Consider the following 22,882-nt stretch of genomic DNA (forward strand, 5'->3'; position numbering starts at 1 on the left):
GCATGGACCCTAACGTTTCAGCGGGTAGCTAGAGAATAATGAGATCAGACCACATAAAGCATGGACCCTAACGTTTCAGCGGGTAGCTAGAGGATAATGAGATCAGAACACATAAAGCATGGACCCTAACGTTTCAGCTGGTAGCTAGAGAATAATGAGATCAGAACACATAAAGCATGGACCCTAACGTTTCAGCGGGTAGCTAGAGAATAATGAGATCAGAACACATAAAGCATGTTATCATACCATATAGTAGATGGTCAGCATATCAACAGACATCAGCCATCAGACTGGGAAGTGAAGCCCCAAATGGCACCCTATTCCCTTTATAGTGCACTATTAACCCATAGGACTCTGGTCAGAAGTAGTGCACTACTAACCCATAGGACTCTGGTCAGAAGTAGTGCACTACTAACCCATAGGACTCTGGTCAGAAATAGTGCACTATGTAGGAAACGTACATTCTGCCTGGTAATCAAACTGTGAAAACAGGAAGTTAACTACTATGACTGGGTCTGTGAGAAGGTCAGCTGATGTTCTGTTCGTGAGAACTACCAGGAACGACCCTAACCCTACCTACCAGGAACGACCCTAACCCTAACTACCAGGAACGACCCTAACCCTACCTACCAGGAACGACCCTAACCCTAACTACCAGGAACGACCCTAACCCTAACTACCAGGATATACCCTAACGCTAACTACCAGGATCTACCAGGAACGACCCTAACCATAACTACAAGGATCTACCAGGAATGACCCTAACCGTAACTACCAGGAACTACCCTAACCCTAACTACCAGGAACGACCCTAACGCTAACTACCAGGATCTACCAGGAACGACCCTAACCATAACTACAAGGATCTACCAGGAATGACCCTAACCGTAACTACCAGGAACTACCCTAACCCTAACTACTAGGAACGAACATAACCCTAACTACCAGGATCTACCAGGAACTACCAGGATCTACCAGGATCTACCAGGAACGACCCTAACCCTAACTACCAGGATATACCAGGAACTACCCTAGCCCTAACTATCAGGAACGACCCTAACCCTAACTACCAGGAATGACCCTAACTCTAACTACCAGGATCTACCCTAACCTTAACTACCAGGATCTACCCTAATCCTAACTACCAGGACCTACCCTAACTCTAACTACCAGGACCTACCCTAACCCTAACTACCAGGAACTAAACTAAACTACTATTATTTCACTGCCCACCTCTCTCCAATCTCCCACTGTAGTCAGGTGAAATACACCTCTCTCCAATCTCCCACTGTAGTCAGGTGATATACACCTCTCTCCAATCTCCCACTGTAGTCAGGTGGTACATCTCCCTCCAATTTCCCACTGTAGTCAGGTGATATACACCTCTCTCCAATCTCCCACTGTAGTCAGGTGATATACACCTCTCTCCAATCTCCCACTGTAGTCAGGTGATATACACCTCTCTCCAATCTCCCTCCCACTGTAGTCAGGTGATATACACCTCTCTCCAATCTCCCACTATAGTCAGGTGATATACACCTCTCTCCAATCTCCCACTGTAGTCAGGTGATATACACCTCTCTACAATATCCCTCCCACTGTAGTCAGGTGATATACACCTCTCTCCAATCTCCCACTGTAGTCAGGTGATATACACCTCTCTCCAATCTCCCACTGTAGTCAGGTGATATACACCTCTCTCCAATCTCCCACTGTAGTCAGGTGATATACACCTCTCTCCAATCTCCCTCCCACTGTAGTCAGGTGATATACACCTCTCTACAATCTCCCTCCCACTGTAGTCAGGTGATATACACCTCTCTCCAATCTCCCTCCCACTGTAGTCAGGTGATATACACCTCTCTCCAATCTCCCACTGTAGTCAGGTGATATACACCTCTCTCCAATCTCCCACTGTAGTCAGGTGATATACACCTCTCTCCAATCTCCCTCCCACTGTAGTCAGGTGATATACATATTAATATCTACTACAGTAACATCCCTGTTCATATCTACTACAGTAACATCCCTGTTCATATCTACTACAGTGACATCCCTGTTCATATCTACTACAGTAACATCCCTGTTCATATCTACTACAGTAACATCCCTGTTCATATCTACTACAGTAACATCCCTGTTCATATCTACTACAGTAACATCCCTGTTAATATCTACTACAGTACCTTCCCTGTTAATGTTCATATCTACTACAGTACCTTCCCTGTTAATGTTCATATCTACTACAGTAACATCCCTGTTCATATCTACTACAGTAACATCCCTGTTCATATCTACTACAGTAATATCCCTGTTCATATCTACTACAGTAACATCCCTGTTCATATCTACTACAGTAACATCCCTGTTCATATCTACTACAGTAATATCCCTGTTCATATCTACTACAGTAACATCCCTGTTCATATCTACTACAGTAACATCCCTGTTCATATCTACTACAGTACCTTCCCTGTTAATGTTCATATCTACTACAGTAACATCCCTGTTAATGTTCATATCTACTACAGTAACATCCCTGTTAATGTTCATATCTACTACAGTAACATCCCTGTTAATGTTCATATCTACTACAGTCATGTCCCCCACAGTAACACACTAATATAAAACAGTCTTTTCCCTTATCTCTGAGTCATTCCGGGGTCCTTAGCTGAAATCTAAACCCCTGCCACACAATGCGTCACGGTGCTGCAGCATGCTTGTCCTCTGTCCCGTCCCGTAAACACTGTAACATCTATTACCCTGACACTGGTCCATCTCTCAGCCCTAAGTCACTACACAACACCAGCCAATGTCACCACACATTCCTACAGTCAGAACTAATGAGTAGTGATGCAGAGAGAGAAACAGTACAAAGTAATTTAATGTCAACACTTACTGCTTCTAGCAACTCTGCTCCCTCCTCCACTGCCATTTTCCCTGTTTGAGAGTGACACCGGAGTCGTCAATTAGCAGCGCAGGGATTGGCCCAAGCAGAGAGACATTATATCAGCGCTAAAAATACCTGGCTGGAAGAAACATGACGAGTTCTGGAGACCAGGACACTACAGCAATGGAACTACCTAGCCTGCTAACACTGGTCCCAACCTGATACTACCTAGCCTGCTAACACTGGTCTCAACCTGACACTACCTAGCCTGCTAACACTGGTCCCAACCTGACACCACCTAGCCTCACAGCTCTCTGACACTACTTAGCCTCACAGCTCTCTGACACTACCTAGCCTCACAGCTCCCTAGCTTCACAGCTCCCTGACACTACCTAGCCTCACAGCTCCCTGAAACTACCTAGCCTCACAGCTCCCTGAAACTACCTAGCCTCACAGCTCCCTGACAGTATCTAGCTTCACAGCTCCCCAGCCTCACAGCTCCCTGACAGTATCTAGCTTCACAGCTCCCCAGCCTCACAGCTCCCTGACAGTACCTAGCCTCACAGCTCCCCAGCCTCACAGCTCCCTGACACTACCTAGCCTCACAGCTCCCTGACACTACCTAGTCTCACAGCTCCCTGACAATACCTAGCCTCACAGCTCCCTGACAGTATCTAGCTTCACAGCTCCCCAGCCTCACAGCTCCCTGACAGTACCTAGCTTCACAGCTCCCCAGCCTCACAGCTCCCTGACACTACCTAGCCTCACAGCTCCCCAGCCTCACAGCTCCCTGACACTACCTAGCCTCACAGCTCCCTGACACTACCTAGTCTCACAGCTCCCTGACACTACCTAGCTTCACAGCTCCCTGACACTACCTAGCCTCACAGCATCTAGCTTCACAGCTCCCCAGCCTCACAGCTCCCTGACACTACCTAGCCTCACAGCTCCCTGAAACTACCTAGCCTCACAGCATCTAGCTTCACAGCTCCCCATCCTCACAGCTCCCTGACACTACCTAGCCTAGCCTCACAGCTCCCTGACAGTATCTAGCTTCACAGCTCCCCAGCCTCACAGCTCCCTGACAGTAATACCGGTGCTGTGACCACTAGCCTTCCTCCAGCTGTCTCCACAGACAGCACCTCTACATAGCTGAGCTGGGGATCTCTCCCTCACTTACCATATTTGTAGGCGCAAGTCACTCTGTGCAGCATGATCCGTAGGGGGGACCAAAATAGCCGCGAAAAATCAGCTGGTTTGGACCGGCCCTGCTGGCCTCCCTGTCTGGAATCTGTTCTGCACAAGTCCTATTGTCATATGGTTAATCAGCTCTTTTCTCTATACAATGCAGTCCACAGCCAGTCAGCCAGCCAGCCAGCCGTGTAGTCAACCAGTCAGTCTGCCAGTTAGTCAACCAGTCAGCCAGTAAGCCAGCCAGTCAGTCAGCGAGTCCCACTCGTCCCGGCTCAGCCACCCACCACTATAGAGAACCAGTCAGCCATGCCGGGAAGTTGAGCACAAAGTCAACTGGTCCAGCTTAGGGAAGACTTATTATGGAGAGCTGCCTGATCAGTCCGCTTGGTCTGGTCCCTCAAGCCACTGCTGGACTGGACACGACTGGGCTGGTAGAAACCACTGTCTGGCAGCATAAACAGCCTTCTCCCCAACAGCCGCCAGCCTAATTAATTGAATCAATGCAGTCAGCAGTAATTCATTCTGATATTTTGAAATGCTTCCCTTTCTTTGAGACAGTGAAATGCCTCCCTCTCTTTGAGACAGTGAAATGCCTCCCTCTCTTTGAGACAGTGAAATGCCTCCCTCTCTTTGAGACAGTGAAATGCCTCCCTCTCTTTGAGACAGTGAAATGCCTCCCTCTCTTTGAGACAGTGAAATGCCTCCCTCTCTTTGAGACAGTGAAATGCCTCCCTCTCTTTGAGACAGTGAAATGCCTCCCTCTCTTTGAGACAGTGAAATGCCTCCCTCTCTTTGAGACAGTGAAATGCCTCCCTCTCTTTGAGACAGTGAAATGCCTCCCTCTCTTTGAGACAGTGAAATGCCTCCCTCTCTGTGAGACAGTGAAATGCCTCCCTCTCTGTGAGACAGTGAAATGCCTCCCTCTCTGTGAGACAGTGAAATGCCTCCCTCTCTGTGAGACAGTGAAATGCCTCCCTCTCTGTGAGACAGTGAAATGCCTCCCTCTCTTTGAGACAGTGAAATGCCTCCCTCTCTGTGAGACAGTGAAATGCCTCCCTCTCTGTGAGACAGTGAAATGCCTCCCTCTCTGTGAGACAGTGAAATGCCTCCCTCTCTGTGAGACAGTGAAATGCCTCCCTCTCTGTGAGACAGTGAAATGCCTCCCTCTCTGTGAGACAGTGAAATGCCTCCCTCTCTTTGAGACAGTGAAATGCCTCCCTCTCTTTGAGACAGTGAAATGCCTCCCTCTCTTTGAGACAGTGAAATGCCTCCCTCTCTGTGAGACAGTGAAATGCCTCCCTCTCTGTGAGACAGTGAAATGCCTCCCTCTCTGTGAGACAGTGAAATGCCTCCCTCTCTGTGAGACAGTGAAATGCCTCCCTCTCTGTGAGACAGTGAAATGCCTCCCTCTCTTTGAGACAGTGAAATGCCTCCCTCTCTGTGAGACAGTGAAATGCCTCCCTCTCTTTGAGACAGTGAAATGCCTCCCTCTCTTTGAGACAGTGAAATGCCTCCCTCTCTTTGAGACAGTGAAATGCCTCCCTCTCTGTGAGACAGTGAAATGCCTCCCTCTCTGTGAGACAGTGAAATGCCTCCCTCTCTGTGAGACAGTGAAATGCCTCCCTCTCTGTGAGACAGTGAAATGCCTCCCTCTCTGTGAGACAGTGAAATGCCTCCCTCTCTTTGAGACAGTGAAATGCCTCCCTCTCTGTGAGACAGTGAAATGCCTCCCTCTCTTTGAGACAGTGAAATGCCTCCCTCTCTGTGAGACAGTGAAATGCCTCCCTCTCTGTGAGACAGTGAAATGCCTCCCTCTCTTTGAGACAGTGCAATTTAATTCAAGATGCTAGGCACCAAACCAGCCAAACATCAAATACATGTAATAACTCAATTACATTTTATTGGTAAAGGTCAATGGGCCTGTCCTATCAATAGATCATGGGCCTGTCCTATCAATAGATCATGGGCCTGTCCTATCAATAGATCATGGGCCTGTCCTATCAATAGATCATGGGCCTGTCCTATCAATAGATCATGGGCCTGTCCTATCAATAGATCATGGGCCTGTCCTATCAATAGATCATGGGCCTGTCCTATCAATAGATCATGGGCCTGTCCTATCAATAGATCATGGGCCTGTCCTATCAATAGATCATGGGCCTGTCCTATCAATAGATCATGGGCCTGTCCTATCAATAGATCATGGGCCTGTCCTATCAATAGATCATGGGCCTGTCCTATCAATAGATCATGGGCCTGTCCTATCAATAGATCATGGGCCTGTCCTATCAATAGATCATGGGCCTGTCCTATCAATAGATCATGGGCCTGTCCTATCAATAGATCATGGGCCTGTCCTATCAATAGATCATGGGCCTGTCCTATCAATAGATCATGGGCCTGTCCTATCAATAGATCATGGGCCTGTCCTATCAATAGATCATGGGCCTGTCCTATCAATAGATCATGGGCCTGTCCTATCAATAGATCATGGGCCTGTCCTATCAATAGATCATGGGCCTGTCCTATCAATAGATCATGGGCCTGTCCTATCAATAGATCATGGGCCTGTCCTATCAATAGATCATGGGCCTGTCCTATCAATAGATCATGGGCCTGTCCTATCAATAGATCATGGGCCTGTCCTATCAATAGATCATGGGCCTGTCCTATCAATAGATCATGGGCCTGTCCTATCAATAGATCATGGGCCTGTCCTATCAATAGATCATGGGCCTGTCCTATCAATAGATCATGAGCCTGTCCTATCGATAGATCATGGGCCTGTCCTATCAATAGATCATGGGCCTGTCCTATCAATAGATCATGGGCCTGTCCTATCAATAGGTCATGGGCCTGTCCTATCAATAGATCATGGGCCTGTCCTATCAATAGATCACTAGAAGATGCATATCGTTCATTCTAGCAGGAGAGGTCTCAACTGAGTTTTCTGCTAGCGAATTAAAACTTTTAAATGAAAAGTAGCCAGCTGAAAATAAGTATGTTACCGGCTATTTGGCCGAAATCCGGTGCTTAGAGAAACACAGGGAAGACACAGGGAAAGTACTGAGTGTTGCAACATGCTCTGGGCTGCCTTTATAAAAGAGGCATGGACCAGAGAAAGAACTGAGTGTTGCAACATGCTCTGGGCTGCCTTTATAAAAGAGGTGTGGACCAGAGAAAGTACTGAGTGTTGCAACATGCTCTGGGTTGCCTTTATATAAGAGGTGTGCATCTTAGTGGGGACAAACAGCTCATGAAGACACTGACATCTGCCACTGATACAGGTGAGCTCATGCATGTCTCTCACTATTCTTAACTGATCACAAATCATTTCAAATAATTTCAAATAAAACAATTTCCTGGTGCCTAATGTAACATTGTCCGATCTGTTCAGTCATCATAGGACCTAACTAGAATCCTGTTTGTTAACACAGTAAAATGTAAATTGTCATAGTGAGACAGAGTGACTGTGTAAGTGTTAGTATTTCACCAACAGCTGGAGACCTGAACAATACTGTAGTAAATGAGCTCCCTTTTCTTACAGGACGTCCATTCAACATACTATTCTGAAGTTTCCTTCAAAGGCAAACAGACATCTATCACAACAACGATGGTAAGTATTAATAAACCACAGCATTATTACAATGATCAGAAAACAGCATTCAGAGATACTAACGAGAATATAGGACATGTGTCTCTAATGAAAAGCCCATTCTGGTGGGAAGCTGCTATAGACCACCAAGTGCTAACAGTCAGTATCTGGATAATATGTGTGAAATGCTTGATAATGTGATATCAACAGAGAAGTATTTACAAACAACACAGGAATGAAATCACCAACATGTATTGATCATATCTTTACTAATGCTGCAGAGATTTGTTTGAAAGCAGTATCCAGATCCATAGGATGTATTGATCACAATATAACAGCCATATCTAGGAAAACTAACGTTCCAAAGGCTGGGCCTAATATAGTGTATAAGAGGACAGGCTGGGCCTAATATAGTGTATAAGAGGACAGGCTGGGCCTAATATAGTGTATAAGAGGATAGGCTGGGCCTAATATAGTGTATAAGAGGACAGGCTGGGCCTAATATAGTGTATAAGAGGACAGGCTCTTATACACTATATACACTATAATATAGTGTATAAGAGGTCAGGCTGGGCCTAATATAGTGTATAAGAGGACAGGCTGGGCCTAATATAGTGTATAAAAGGATAGGCTGGGCCTAATATAGTGTATAAGAGGACAGGCTGGGCCTAATATAGTGTATAAGAGGACAGGCTCTTATACACTATATACACTATAATATAGTGTATAAGAGGTCAGGCTGGGCCTAATATAGTGTATAAGAGGACAGGCTGGGCCTAATATAGTGTATAAAAGGATAGGCTGGGCCTAATATAGTGTACAAGAGGACAGGCTGGGCCTAATATAGTGTACAAGAGGACAGGCTGGGCCTAATATAGTGTATAAGAGGACAGGCTGGGCCTAATATAGTGAATAAGAGGACAGGCTGGGCCTAATATAGTGTACAAGAGGACAGGCTGGGCCTAATATAGTGAATAAGAGGACAGGCTGGGCCTAATATAGTGTACAAGAGGACAGGCTGGGCCTAATATAGTGTATAAGAGGACAGGCTTGGCCTAATATAGTGTATAAAAGGATAGGATGGGCCTAATATAGTGTACAAGAGGACAGGCTGGGCCTAATATAGTGTATAAGAGGTCAGGCTGGGCCTAATATAGTGTATAAGAGCTCAGGCTGGGCCTAATATAGTGAATAAGAGGACAGGCTGGGCCTAATATAGTGAATAAGAGGACAGGCTGGGCCTAATATAGTGTATAAGAGGACAGGCTGGGCCTAATATAGTGTATAAGAGGTCAGGCTGGGCCTAATATAGTGTATAAGAGCTCAGGCTGGGCCTAATATAGTGAATAAGAGGACAGGCTGGGCCTAATATAGTGAATAAGAGGACAGGCTGGGCCTAATATAGTGAATAAGAGGACAGGCTGGGCCTAATATAGTGTATAAGAGGACAGGCTGGGCCTAATATAGGGTATAAGAGGACAGGCTGGGCCTAATATAGTGTATAAGAGGTCAGGCGTACCTAATATAGTGTATAAGAGGTCAGGCTGGGCCTAATATAGTGAATAAGAGGACAGGCTGGGCCTAATATAGTGAATAAGAGGACAGGCTGGGCCTAATATAGTGTATAAGAGGACAGGCTGGGCCTAATATAGTGTATAAGAGGTCAGGCTGGGCCTAATATAGTGTATAAGAGCTCAGGCTGGGCCTAATATAGTGAATAAGAGGACAGGCTGGGCCTAATATAGTGAATAAGAGGACAGGCTGGGCCTAATATAGTGAATAAGAGGACAGGCTGGGCCTAATATAGTGTATAAGAGGACAGGCTGGGCCTAATATAGGGTATAAGAGGACAGGCTGGGCCTAATATAGTGTATAAGAGGTCAGGCGTACCTAATATAGTGTATAAGAGGTCAGGCTGGGCCTAATATAGTGAATAAGAGGACAGGCTGGGCCTAATATAGTGAATAAGAGGACAGGCTGGGCCTAATATAGTGAATAAGAGGACAGGCTGGGCCTAATATAGTGAATAAGAGGACAGGCTGGGCCTAATATAGTGTATAAGAGGACAGGCTGGGCCTAATATAGTGTATAAGAGGTCAGGCTGGGCCTAATATAGTGTATAAGAGCTCAGGCTGGGCCTAATATAGTGAATAAGAGGACAGGCTGGGCCTAATATAGTGAATAAGAGGACAGGCTGGGCCTAATATAGTGTATAAGAGGACAGGCTGGGCCTAATATAGGGTATAAGAGGACAGGCTGGGCCTAATATAGTGTATAAGAGGTCAGGCGTACCTAATATAGTGTATAAGAGGTCAGGCTGGGCCTAATATAGTGAATAAGAGGACAGGCTGGGCCTAATATAGTGAATAAGAGGACAGGCTGGGCCTAATATAGTGAATAAGAGGACAGGCTGGGCCTAACATAGTGTATGCTATTGATGTAAATAATATTTGCTGGTCTGTGGTGAGTAATGAGGAGCAACCAGACGCTGCTGGTCTGTGGTGTGTAATGAGGAGCAACCAGATGCTGCACTTGACACATTTATGAAACTACTTATTCCAGTTACTAATAAGCACCCATTCAGAAAATGACTGTAAAAACTGTTAAATGCCCATGGATTGATGAGGAATTGAAAAATTGTTTGGTTGAGACAAAATCTATCGCAATTAAGTCTGGCAATCAGCCTGTTACCAACACTTCGTAAACTTCTGGAAGAAATTGTGTTTGACCAGATACAATGCTATTTCACAGTAAACAACATAATTTCAGTATGCTTATAGAGAAGGACACTCAACAAGCACAGTATTTTCACAAATGACTGATGATTAGCTGAGATAAATTGATGATACAATTATTGTGGGGGCTGTCTTGTTAGACTTCATTGCAGCTTTTGACATTATCGAAAAACTTATGTGTTATGGTTTTACACCCCCTGCTATAATGTGGATAAAGAGTTACCTGTCTAACAGAACACAGAGGGTGTTCTTTAATGGAAGCCTCTCAAATATAATCCTGGTAGAATCAGGAATTCCCCAGGGTAGCTGTCTAGGCCCCTTACTTTTTCAATCTTTACTAATGACATGCTACTGGCATGCTACTGGCGTTGAGTAAAGCCAGTGTGTCTATGAATCAACACTATACACGTCAGCTACTACAGCAACTGAAATGACTGCCACACTTAACAAAGAGCTGCAGTTAGTTTCAGAATGGGTGGCAAGGAATAAGTTAGGCCTAAATATTTCTAAAACTAAAAGTATTGTATTTGGAACAAAACACTCACTAAACCCTAAACCTCAACTAAATCTTGTAATAAATAATGTGGAAATTGAGATGACTAAACTGCTTGGAGTAACCCTAGATTGTAAACTGTCATGGTCAAAACATATTGGTGCAGTAGTAGCTAAAATGGAGAGAAGTCTGTCTATAATCAAGCGCTGCTCTGCCTTCTTAACAACACTATCAACAAGGTAGGTCCTACAGGCCCTAGTTTTGTCGCACCTTGACTACTGTTCAGTCGGGTGGTCAGGTGCCACAAAAAAGGCTCAGAACAGGGCAGCACGGCAGGCCCGGTAGAGCTAATATTAATAATATGCATGTCAATCTCTCCTGGCTGAAAGTGGAGGAGAAAGTGGAGGAGAGATTGACTTCATCACTATTTTAATTTATGAAAGGTATTGACATGTTAAATGCCCCGAGCTGTCTGTCTAAACTACTGGCACACAGCTCAGACACCCATGCATACCCCACACTACATGCCACAATAGGTCTCTTCACAGTCCCCAAGTCCAGAACAGACTATGGGAGGCGCACAGTACTACATAGAGGCATGACTACATGGAACTCTATTCCACAGTACTACATAGAGCCATGACTACATGGAACTCTATTCCACAGTACTACATAGAGCCATGACTACATGGAACTCTATTCCACAGTACTGCATAGAGCCATGACTACATGGAACTCTATTCCACAGTACTACATAGAGCCATGACTACATGGAACTCTATTCCACAGTACTACATAGAGCCATGACTACATGGAACTCTATTCCACAGTACTGCATAGAGCCATGACTACATGGAACTCTATTCCACAGTACTACATAGAGCCATGACTACATGGAACACTATTCCACAGTACTACATAGAGCCATGACTACATGGAACTCTATTCCACAGTACTACATAGAGCCATGACTACATGGAACTCTATTCCACAGTACTACATAGAGCCATGACTACATGGAACTCTATTCCACAGTACTACATAGAGCCATGACTACATGGAACTCTATTCCACAGTACTACATAGAGCCATGACTACATGGAACTCTATTCCACAGTACTACATAGAGCCATGACTACATGGAACTCTATTCCACAGTACTACATAGAGCCATGACTACATGGAACTCTATTCCACAGTACTACATAGAGCCATGACTACATGGAACTCTATTCCACAGTACTACATAGAGCCATGACTACATGGAACTCTATTCCACAGTACTACATAGAGCCATGACTACATGGAACTCTATTCCACAGTACTACATAGAGCCATGACTCCATGGAACTCTATTCCACAGTACTACATAGAGCCATGACTACATGGAACTCTATTCCACAGTACTACATAGAGCCAGGACTACATGGAACTCTATTCCACAGTACTACATAGAGCCATGACTACATGGAACTCTATTCCACAGTACTACATAGAGCCAGGACTACATGGAACTCTATTCCACAGTACTACATAGAGCCATGACTACATGGAACTCTATTCCACAGTACTACATAGAGCCATGACTACATGGAACTCTATTCCACAGTACTACATAGAGCCATGACTACATGGAACTCTATTCCACAGTACTACATAGAGCCATGACTACATGGAACTCTATTCCACATGATTTTTTTTTTAAAACAGATTAAAAAACACCTTATGGAACTGCGGGGATTGTGGAGCAACACAAACACTGGCACAGACACATGCATACACACACACACACACACACACACACACACACACACACACACACACACACACACACACACACACACACACACACACACACACACACACACACACACACACACACACACACACACACACACACACACACACACACACACACACACACACACACAATAACATATGCACTGGATTTAGTACTGTAGATATGTGGCAGTGGTGGAGTAGGGGCCTGAGGGCACACAGGGTGTTGTGAAATCTGTGAATGTATTGTGATGTTTTTAAAACTGTATAAACTGCCTTATTTTGCTGGACCCCAGGAAGAGTAGCTGCTGCTTTGGCATAATAAATGTATCCATAATAAATACAAATGAACCAACACTAGACAGTTTTTGTATCAAACTGCTGTATCCATCTACCCTGTGCTGCAGTCCATCTTGCTGCTGGCTCTACTGGTTCCCGTGATGGTGCAGTCCTCCCTGCATCCAGTGGACTGTGATGAGGTCTATAGATCAGGTTCTGGACAAAACGGGGTCTACACCATCTACCCTGCAGGACCTACCTCACCTGTCCAGGTCTTCTGTGACATGGGGTTTGAAAGTGCATATCTAGGAAAGTGGACGGTCAGTTTCAATGTGTGGTATTGAAATACACTTAAAGACTAATTTACCATGAACAATCTCTCTCTCTCTCTTAATCTGTCAATTAAACAATCTCTCTCTCTCTCTTAATCTGTTAATTAAACAATCTCTCTCTCTCTTAATCTGTTAATTAAACAATCTCTCTCTCTTAATCTGTTAATTAAACAATATCTCTCTCTCTTAATCTGTTTATCAAACAATCTCTCTCTCTCTTAATCTGTCAATTAAACAATATCTCTCTCTTAATCTGTCAATTAAATATTTTTTTCTCTTAATCTGTCAATTAAACAATCTCTCTCTCTCTTAATCTGTCAATGAAACATTCTCTTTCTCTTAATATGTAAATTAAACAATCTCTCTCTAAATCAGCTGATTCAGAGCCGACAGGATGGATCAGTGAACTTCTACAGGAAGTGGGATCAGTACAAGAGTGGTTTTGGGAGCGCAGCTGGAGAGTACTGGCTGGGTAGGTTTAACTTCTAGCCAACAGAAAGTTCTCCTCCTAGAACCTTGTTCTACCACTGACTTCATCCGGTTTGTCCTAGTTCATTCAAGGCCATTTGTCATTGTATTCAGACAACACAGTGAACTGCTATGTTGATCTCATTCTCCAGGGCTGGAGACAATGCATCGCATGACTATGAAAGGAACATATGAGCTGAGGGTGGACATGGAGGACTTTGAGGGGAATAAGGTCTATGCTCAGTACTCTTCCTTCTCCGTTGGACCAGAGGCTGAAGGATACCTGCTAACACTGGGCTCATTCAAAGATGGAGGAGCAGGTGGGAGACAATTTATATTGTCCAAGAAACAATAACCCAAGAAAAAAAGTATAATAAAATAGTCCAAGAATATACTGTAGTACCAGAATATAGTCCATTACTATACTGTAGTACCATAATATAGTCCAATAATATACTGTAGTACCAGAATATAGTCCATTAATATACTGTAGTACCATAATATAGTCTGCCGATAAGAATATGGTGATTGACAGAGACGAAAGCCTTGGCAAGGTCGATGAAGACGGCTGCACAGTACTGTCTTTTATCGATGGCGGTTATGATATCGTTTAGTACCTTGAGCGTGGCTGAGGTGCACCCGTGACCGGCTCGGAAACCAGATTGCACAGAGGAGAAGGTACGGTGGGAATCGAGATGGTCAATGACCTGTTTGTTGACTTGGCTTTCGAAGACCTTAGATAGGCAGGGCAGGATGGATATAGGTCTGTAACAGTTTGGGTCCAGGGTGTCTCCCCCTTTGAAGAGGGGGATGACTGCGGCAGCTTTCCAATCCTTGGGGATCTCAGACGATATGAAAGAGAGGTTGAACAGGCTGGTAATAGGGGTTGCGACAATGGCGGCGGATAGTTTCAGAAATAGAGGGTCCAGATTGTCAAGCCCAGCTGATTTGTACGGGTCCAGGTTTTGCAGCTCTTTCAGAACATCTGCTATCTGGATTTGTTTAAAGGAGAACCTGGAGAGGCTTGGGCGAGTAGCTGCGGGGGGGGGGGCGGAGCTGTTGGCCGAGGTTGGAGTAGCCAGGCAGAAGGCATGGCCAGCCGTTGAGAAATGCTTGTTGAAGTTTTCGATAATCATGGATTTATCGTTGGTGACCGTGTTACCTAGCCTCAGTGCAGTGGGCAGCTGGGAGGAGGTGCTCTTGTTCTCCATGGACTTCACAGTGTCCCAGAACTTTTTGGAGTTGGAGCTACAGGATGCAAATTTCTGCCTGAAGAAGCTGGCCTTAGCTTTCCTGACTGACTGCGTGTATTGGTTCCTGACTTCCCTGAACAGTTGCATATCGCGGGGACTATTCGATGCTATTGCAGTCCGCCACAGGATGTTTTTGTGCTGGTCGAGGGCAGTCAGGTCTGGAGTGAACCAAGGGCTATATCTGTTCTTAGTTCTGCATTTTTTGAACGGAGCATGCTTATCTAAAATGGCGAGGAAGTTACTTTTAAAGAATGACCAGGCATCCTCAACTGACGGGATGAGGTCAATGTCCTTCCAGGATACCCGGGCCAGGTCGATTAGAAAGGCCTGCTCACAGAAGTGTTTTAGGGAGCGTTTGACAGTGATGAGGGGTGGTCGTTTGACTGCGGCTCCGTAGCAGATACAGGCAATGAGGCAGTGATCGCTGAGATCCTGGTTGAAGACAGCGGAGGTGTATTTGGAGGGCCAGTTGGTCAGGATGACGTCTATGAGGGTGCCCTTGTTTACAGATTTAGGGTTGTACCTGGTGGGTTCCTTGATGATTTGTGTGAGATTGAGGGCATCTAGCTTAGATTGTAGGACTGCCGGGGTGTTAAGCATATCCCAGTTTAGGTCACCTAACAGAACAAACTCTGAAGCTATAAGGGGGGCGATCAATTCACAAATGGTGTCCAGGGCACAGCTGGGAGCTGAGAGGGGTCGGTAGCAGGCGGCAACAGTGAGAGACTTATTTCTGGAGAGAGTAATTTACTAAATTAGTAGTTCGAACTGTTTGGGTATGGACCTGGAAAGTATGACATTACTTTGCAGGCTATCTCTGCAGTAAACTGCAACTCCTCCCCCTTTGGCAGTTCTATCTTGACGGAAAATGTTATAGTTGGGTATGGAAATCTCAGAATTTTTGGTGGCCTTCCTGAGCCAGGATTCAGACACAGCAAGGACATCAGGGTTAGCAGAGTGTGCTAAAGCAGTGAGTAAAACAAACTTAGGGAGGAGGCTTCTGATGTTGACATTCATGAAACCAAGGCTTTTTCGATCACAGAAGTCAACAAATGAGGGTGCCTGGGGACATGCAGGGCCTGGGTTTACCTCTACATCACCCGCGGAACAGAGGAGGAGTAGAATGAGGGTGTGGCTAAAGGCTATCAAAACTGGTCGCCTAGAGCGTTGGGGACAGAGAATAAAAGGAGCAGATTTCTGGGCATGGTAGAATATATTCAGGGCATAATGCGCAGACAGGGGTATGGTGGGGTGTGGGTACAACGGAGGTAAGCCCAGGTACTGGGTGATGATGAGAGAGGTTGTAAACAGACAAAACAGAGATGCTTGTTCTAGGTCCCAAGAAACAAAGAGATCTTCTGTTGAATCTGACAATTAATCTTAATGGTTGTACAGTCGTCTCAAATAAAACTGTGAAGGACCTCGGCGTTACTCTGGACCCTGATCTCTCTTTTGAAGAACATATCAAGACTATTTCGAGGACAGCTTTTTTCCATCTACGTAACATTGCAAAAATCAGAAACTTTCTGTCCAAAAATGATGCAGAAAAATTAATCCATGCTTTTGTCACTTCTAGGTTAGACTACTGCAATGCTCTATTTTCCGGCTACCCGGATAAAGCACTAAATAAACTTCAGTTAGTGCTAAATACGGCTGCTAGAATCCTGACTAGAACCAAAAAATTTGATCATATTACTCCAGTGCTAGCCTCTCTACACTGGCTTCCTGTCAAAGCAAGGGCTGATTTCAAGGTTTTACTGCTAACCTACAAAGCATTACATGGGCTTGCTCCTACCTATCTCTCTGATTTGGTCCTGCCGTACATACCTATACGTACGCTACGGTCACAAGACGCAGGCCTCCTAATTGTCCCTAGAATTTCTAAGCAAACAGCTGGAGGCAGGGCTTTCTCCTATAGAGCTCCATTTTTATGGAACGGTCTGCCTACCCATGTCAGAGACGCAAACTCGGTCTCAACCTTTAAGTCTTTACTGAAGACTCATCTCTTCAGTGGGTCATATGATTGAGTGTAGTCTGGCCCTGGAGTGGGAAGGTGAACGGAAAGGCTCTGGAGCAACGAACCGCCCTTGCTGTCTCTGCCTGGCCGGTTCCCCTCTTTCCACTGGGATTCTCTGCCTCTAACCCTATTACAGGGGCTGAGTCACTGGCTTGCTGGGGCTCTCTCATGCCGTCCCTGGAGGGGGTGCGTCACCTGAGTGGGTTGATTCACTGTTGTGGTCGTCCTGTCTGGGTTGGCGCCCCCCCCCCCCCCTTGGGTTGTGCCGTGGCGGAGATCTTTGTGGGCTATACTCAGCCTTGTCTCAGGATGGTAAGTTGGTGGTTGAAGATATCCCTCTAGTGGTGTGGGGGCTGTGCTTTGGCAAAGTGGGTGGGGTTATATCCTTCCTGTTTGGCCCTGTCCGGGGGTGTCCTCGGATGGGGCCACAGTGTCTCCTGACCCCTCCTGTCTCAGCCTCCAGTATTTATGCTGCAGTAGTTTATGTGTCGGGGGGCTGGGGTCAGTTTGTTATATCTGGAGTACTTCTCCTGTCCTATTCGGTGTCCTGTGTGAATCTAAGTGTGCGTTCTCTAATTCTCTCCTTCTCTCTTTCTTTCTCTCTCTCGGAGGACCTGAGCCCTAGGACCATGCCCCAGGACTACCTGACATGATGACTCCTTGCTGTCCCCAGTCCACCTGGCCATGCTGCTGTTCCAGTTTCAACTGACCTGAGCCCTAGGACCATGCCCCAGGACTACCTGACATGATGACTCCTTGCTGTCCCCAGTCTACCTGGCCATGCTGCTGCTCCAGTTTCAACTTCCACCTGACTGTGCTGCTGCTCTAGTTTCAACTGTTCTGCCTTATTATTATTCGACCATGCTGGTCATTTATGAACATTGAACATCTTGACCATGTTCTGTTATAATCTCCACCCGGCACAGCCAGAAGAGGACTGGCCACCCCACATAGCCTGGTTCCTCTCTAGGTTTCTTCCTAGGTATTGGCCTTTCTAGGGAGTTTTTCCTAGCCACCGTGCTTCTCCACCTGCATTGCTTGCTGTTTGGGGTTTTAGGCTGGGTTTCTGTACAGCACTTTGAGATATCAGCTGATGTACGAAGGGCTATATAAATAAATTTGATTTGATTTGATTTGATTTGTATCACTGGACATGCTGGTTGTAATGGGTGAGGTCACCGCATGTGTGGGAGGTGGGACAAAGGAGGTATCAGGGGTATGAAGAGTGGAACTAGGGGCTCCATTGTAAACTAAAACAATGATAACTAACCTGAACAACAGTATACAAGGCATGTTGACATTTGAGAGAGACATACAGCGAGGCATACAGTAATCAAAGGTGTTGATTTGGGAGAGCTAGCTAAAACAGTAGCTAAAACAGTAGGTGAGACAACAACAGCTAATCAGCTAGCACAACAACAGCAGGTAAAATGGCGTTGACTAGGCAGGGAGGGTCGGATTAACTACACACAGAGCCTGAGTGCGGCTGGGGCCGACAGATAAAACATAAACAAGCAGAATGGAGTATCGTGATTAATGGACAGTCCAACATGCATCAGCTATGTAGCCAAGTGATCAGTGTCCAGGGGGCAGCGGTGGATGGGGCTGGGAAGCTAGACTGGCGAGTATTATCCAGGTTAAAAAAACTGGCTGGCTGTGCAGAAGGTAAAAGGTAAAAGCCGCTAGCAGTGGCTAACAATGACTAAATAGCTTGTAGCTAGTTAGCTGGTTAGCTTCTGGGGGTTCTTGAGTGTGTTCTAAAAATAAAAAATAATAGCGATTCCATATCACATTGGGTGAGGCAGGTTACCGGGAGGTATAAACAAATTAAAAATCGAAAAGAGATTGAAAGTAAATATGGGTCCAGTGAATGGTTGGGACGCGGCGATTCAGACGGTTAGCAGGCCTGTGCTAACAAGCTAACAGTTAGTAGGCCGGGGCTAAGCAAGGTAGCAGTTAGCGGACCGGGGTTAAACAAGCTAGCAGTTAGCAGGCCGAATTAGCAAGCAAGGAGATAGCAAGGGCTAGAAAGTTAGCCTTTGGGGGACGTCGCGATGGGGTGAGTCTGTTTATGCCTCTTCATGCGGTGACATCGATAGACCGGTCGTGGGTCCGGATATTGTAGCCCAGGAGTATGCTTCGGTGGTAGCACAGGAGCTCTGGCCGGGCTAGCTTCAAGCTAAGTGGGTGGAAACGCTAGCCAGGAGTAATCATCCGGTGTTGCGGTTAGCTAGTTAGCTAGTTGTGAAGATCCAGCTGAAAATGTTCCGTTTGCAGTGGGAATCCGGTGGGAATCCGGGGGATAAAAAAATAATAGGTCCGTTATGCTCTGGTTTGAGTCGCGTTGTTCGAACTGGCGAGAGCTTTCCGTTAGCTGAAGACCGCTAGCAATGGTTTGCTGACTGTTAGCTGGTAGTTACCTGGCTAGCTTCAGTTGAGGGGTTCCGGATCCGAAGTAAATATAAATACTTTAGAAAAAAAAGCAGATCCGCGCTACATTGGGTGAGGCGGGTTACAGGAGAGTATTTAGAAGTTGAGGTTTAGCAAAATGTTTTAAAAGATATGCGAAGAAAAATATGTTTAAAAAAAACGATATATACAAGGGACACGACACGACAAGACGTCTGACTGCTACGCCATCTTGGATCAAAGCATTCTTATTGTGGCTAGCTTCACATAGATGGGTCCGATGAATAATAAAATAAGATCTGTCTTACAAATTAGGGTTATTTTAGATGATGACACCTAGCTATATAGTTAGCTAGCTAACTAAAGCTACTGAAATAGATGTTTGCTAGCGAACTATAGCTACTGAAACAGATGTCAGCTGGCTAACTATAGCTACTTAAATAGATGTTAGCTAGCTAACTATAGCTACTGAAATAGATGTTAGGTAGCAAAATATAGCTACTGAAATAGATGTTAGCTAGCGAACTATAGCTACTGAAATAGATGTTAGCTAACTATAGCTACTTAAATAGATGTTAGCTAGCGAACTATAGCTACTGAAATAGATGTTAGCTAGCTAACTATAGCTACTTAAATAGATGTTAGCTAGCTAACTATAGCTACTGAAACAGATTATGTCGTGTTTTTGGGGAAGAATATTGTTTGCATCCATCAACTAGCTAGCTTTTTTATGACCAGGACTGTAGATGTGAGAGACAACTTTACCAGCATCATAGCATACGTATTGATGAATCTTTGTAACATGAAATACGAAATAAAAAAAATATGAACGCCTTAAATTATTATGTGACGTGCAGTCATATTCAGGTCCTGATTGGTCAACAAGCTTAATTGACACGTCAAATTGTGTTAAATAGTATATCTTTTGACACGCAAAGACCCAAACGGCGTTCCATAGAAATCCTGGTTGAGAATGAAATGACGGAACAAATGAACAACGAAACAGCACAGCAAGTAAGTGAAAGAAATAGGTTGTGATGATGTTTTTCTGGTAATGGGGACATACGTAAATGCCCCCCAAAAAACTTTTTGGTCAGTGTGGTGTTTGTGTGTAACCTTTATTTCACTAGGCAAGTCAGTTAAGAACAAATTCTTATCTACAATGACGGCCTACCCCGGCCAAACCCGGACGATGCTGGGACAATTGTGCTCCGCCCTATGGGACTCTCAATCACAGCCGGATGTGATACAGCCTGGATTTGAACCAGGGACTGTAGTGACGCCTCTTGCACTGAGATGCAGTGCCTTAGACCGCTGCGCCCATATGTGTGTGTTAACTATTTAACTACTAGAATGCGTAAAAGGCTGCACACATGTTTTATATCGGTTATCTGCATCGGTATCAGGTTTTTTTGGGCAAGGAACATATTGGATATCGGTATAGGCCAGACATGTCATATCGGTGCATCACTAGTTCATACCTAAAGCTGGTGGAAGTATTATCATTAAGTTACCTAGAGTCCTTATTTATCTCCTCTGTTTCCTCAGGAGATTCTCTGGTTTTTCACAATGGTCAGAAATTTACAACGTTAGATAAAGACCAGGACCTTAACGCCGCCAACTGTGCCCAGGTGTACTACGGAGGATTTTGGAACAACGACTGCCATTTTACTAACCCCAATGGGATATATGCATGGGGTGAATCTACCTTTGGTATTGGCATCAACTGGAAAACATGGAAAGGCTATACATACTCCCTGAAAGCCATCACCATGAAGATCAGACCAGCCCAAGCATAGAAGTCTATAATTTCTAACAAAATTGTAAAATCAGATTTTTCAATAACAATTATTGCCATACAAGCATTTCCAGCACATGCACATATTCCATTTATAAGGGAGAGGGGGGGTCTTTTTTTAAAGTAGGGTTTGTGTTTGGGTCTTCAGAGATTAGAAGGTGCAGCAGGATACAGAAGATCTCAGATCTACTCTGAAGTGCGGTGTTGCCATAGCAACATAACCCTGACTGCAGTGGGGATTATATGACTCTGACCCATCATTTAACTATCTCTGTCTCTTACCTTAACACACTGTCTGTCTCTTACCTTAACACACTGTCTGTCTCTTACCTTAACACACTGTCTGTCTCTTACCTTAACACACTGTCTGTCTCTTACCTTAACACACTGTCTGTCTCTTACCTTAACACACTGTCTGTCTCTTACCCTAACACACTGTCTGTCTCTTAACTTAACACACTGTCTGTCGCTTACCTTAACACACTGTCTGTTATGATCAACAACACTTGAAATAAAGACAGATACTGTACCTGCAAAATGATGAATTCTCCCGCAGTTTATTGTGCAATGTTTAGAACCAACGGTCTTTGTTGCCGTGCTAAAAAACACATCACTTTAAGCTCCATATTGAAATAGCATCAGTTTATTATCTATGTGACTTTAGAATAGTTACATGTGTGTAATGACTTCAGCCAACCATGTTGAATTGAGTTTGTGGGTCAGATGGTGAAGTGATTCCAATAATGAGGGTAGACCTATTGAGTGGCTTAAAGAAATACATCACAACATCAGGTCAATTGAGTGAGAAATGCCTCTTGTATGTGTGTAGATCTTTGTTTTGGCCTCACTGTTTGATGCATTGTCATCTACTTCTACATGTGTCACATACAAACCTATTACTACCTGTCAGGGCAAGGAGATTGAGGTTGTAACCTCATATAAATATCTTGGAATTTTAATTGATGATGGCCTCTCTTTTAAATTGTATATTCAACAACTTACAAAAAAATTGAAGCTGAAGTTGGGATTTTATTTTAGGAATAAGACCTGTTTTTCTTTTGAAGCCAGAAGGAGGCTAGTATTAGCGACATGTATGCCTTTCTAGACTATGGAGATATTTTATATAACGTTCAGTTCGCCCACTTGACGCTCTGGCTGATGATTTGTTTACCTCTGGATAACATGAAAACAGCCTAACCAGCTCTGCTGGCAACAATTTCATTACGCTTTTTTCAGACGTTTACTGACAGCGGCCATATTCAACGGGTGTTGTACACTTTAGCTTAATTTGTTGACGCTACCCATTCCGGTAGCGGGATAATTGTCATCAGCAACCGCTGAATAGCATAGCATCACAGTCAAATAATATTACTAGAAAATATTCATATTCATGAAATCACAAGTGCAATAGAGGAAAACACAGCTTAGCCTTTTGTTAATCCACCTGTCATCTCAGATTTTGAAATTATGCTTTACAGCGAAAGCAATCCAAGCATTTGTGTAAGTTTATCGATAGCACAGCATAGCATTATGTACACTAAGCATTAAGTAGCTTGGTCACAAAAATCAGAAAAGCAATAAAATAAAATGTTTACCTATGATGATCTTCGGATTTTTTCACTCACGAGACTCGCAGTTAC

At 44.7% G+C, this 22,882-nt stretch overlaps 2 protein-coding genes across 2 annotated transcripts in view; one reads left to right on the top strand and one right to left on the bottom strand.

Moving 5' to 3' along the window:
* The window catches only part of LOC109879649 (ankyrin-3), a 90,905-nt gene that overhangs the window by 53,468 nt on the left and 14,555 nt on the right, over positions 1 to 22,882 (bottom strand). The gene's annotated exons all lie outside the window — the stretch shown is intronic.
* Positions 7,241 to 21,783, top strand: LOC116359723 (microfibril-associated glycoprotein 4-like). Its single transcript, XM_031813068.1, has 6 exons — positions 7,241 to 7,371; positions 7,632 to 7,700; positions 13,094 to 13,285; positions 13,673 to 13,769; positions 13,918 to 14,085; positions 20,993 to 21,783. The coding sequence occupies exons 2-6, from the start codon at positions 7,698 to 7,700 to the stop codon at positions 21,241 to 21,243; spliced, it is 711 nt and encodes a 236-aa protein (XP_031668928.1). The 5' UTR covers positions 7,241 to 7,371; positions 7,632 to 7,697; the 3' UTR covers positions 21,244 to 21,783.

This window comes from Oncorhynchus kisutch, unplaced genomic scaffold (genome assembly GCF_002021735.2).
Source record: "Oncorhynchus kisutch isolate 150728-3 unplaced genomic scaffold, Okis_V2 Okis04b-Okis11a_hom, whole genome shotgun sequence".
In the NCBI taxonomy this organism is placed as follows: Eukaryota; Metazoa; Chordata; class Actinopteri; order Salmoniformes; family Salmonidae; genus Oncorhynchus; species Oncorhynchus kisutch.

Coding starts and splice junctions, on each gene's coding strand:
- LOC116359723 (XM_031813068.1), top strand. Junction 13,286..13,672: donor CATATCTAGGAAAGTGGACG/GTCAGTTTCAAT, acceptor TCTCTAAATCAG/CTGATTCAGAGCCGACAGGA. Junction 13,770..13,917: donor AGCTGGAGAGTACTGGCTGG/GTAGGTTTAACT, acceptor CTCATTCTCCAG/GGCTGGAGACAATGCATCGC.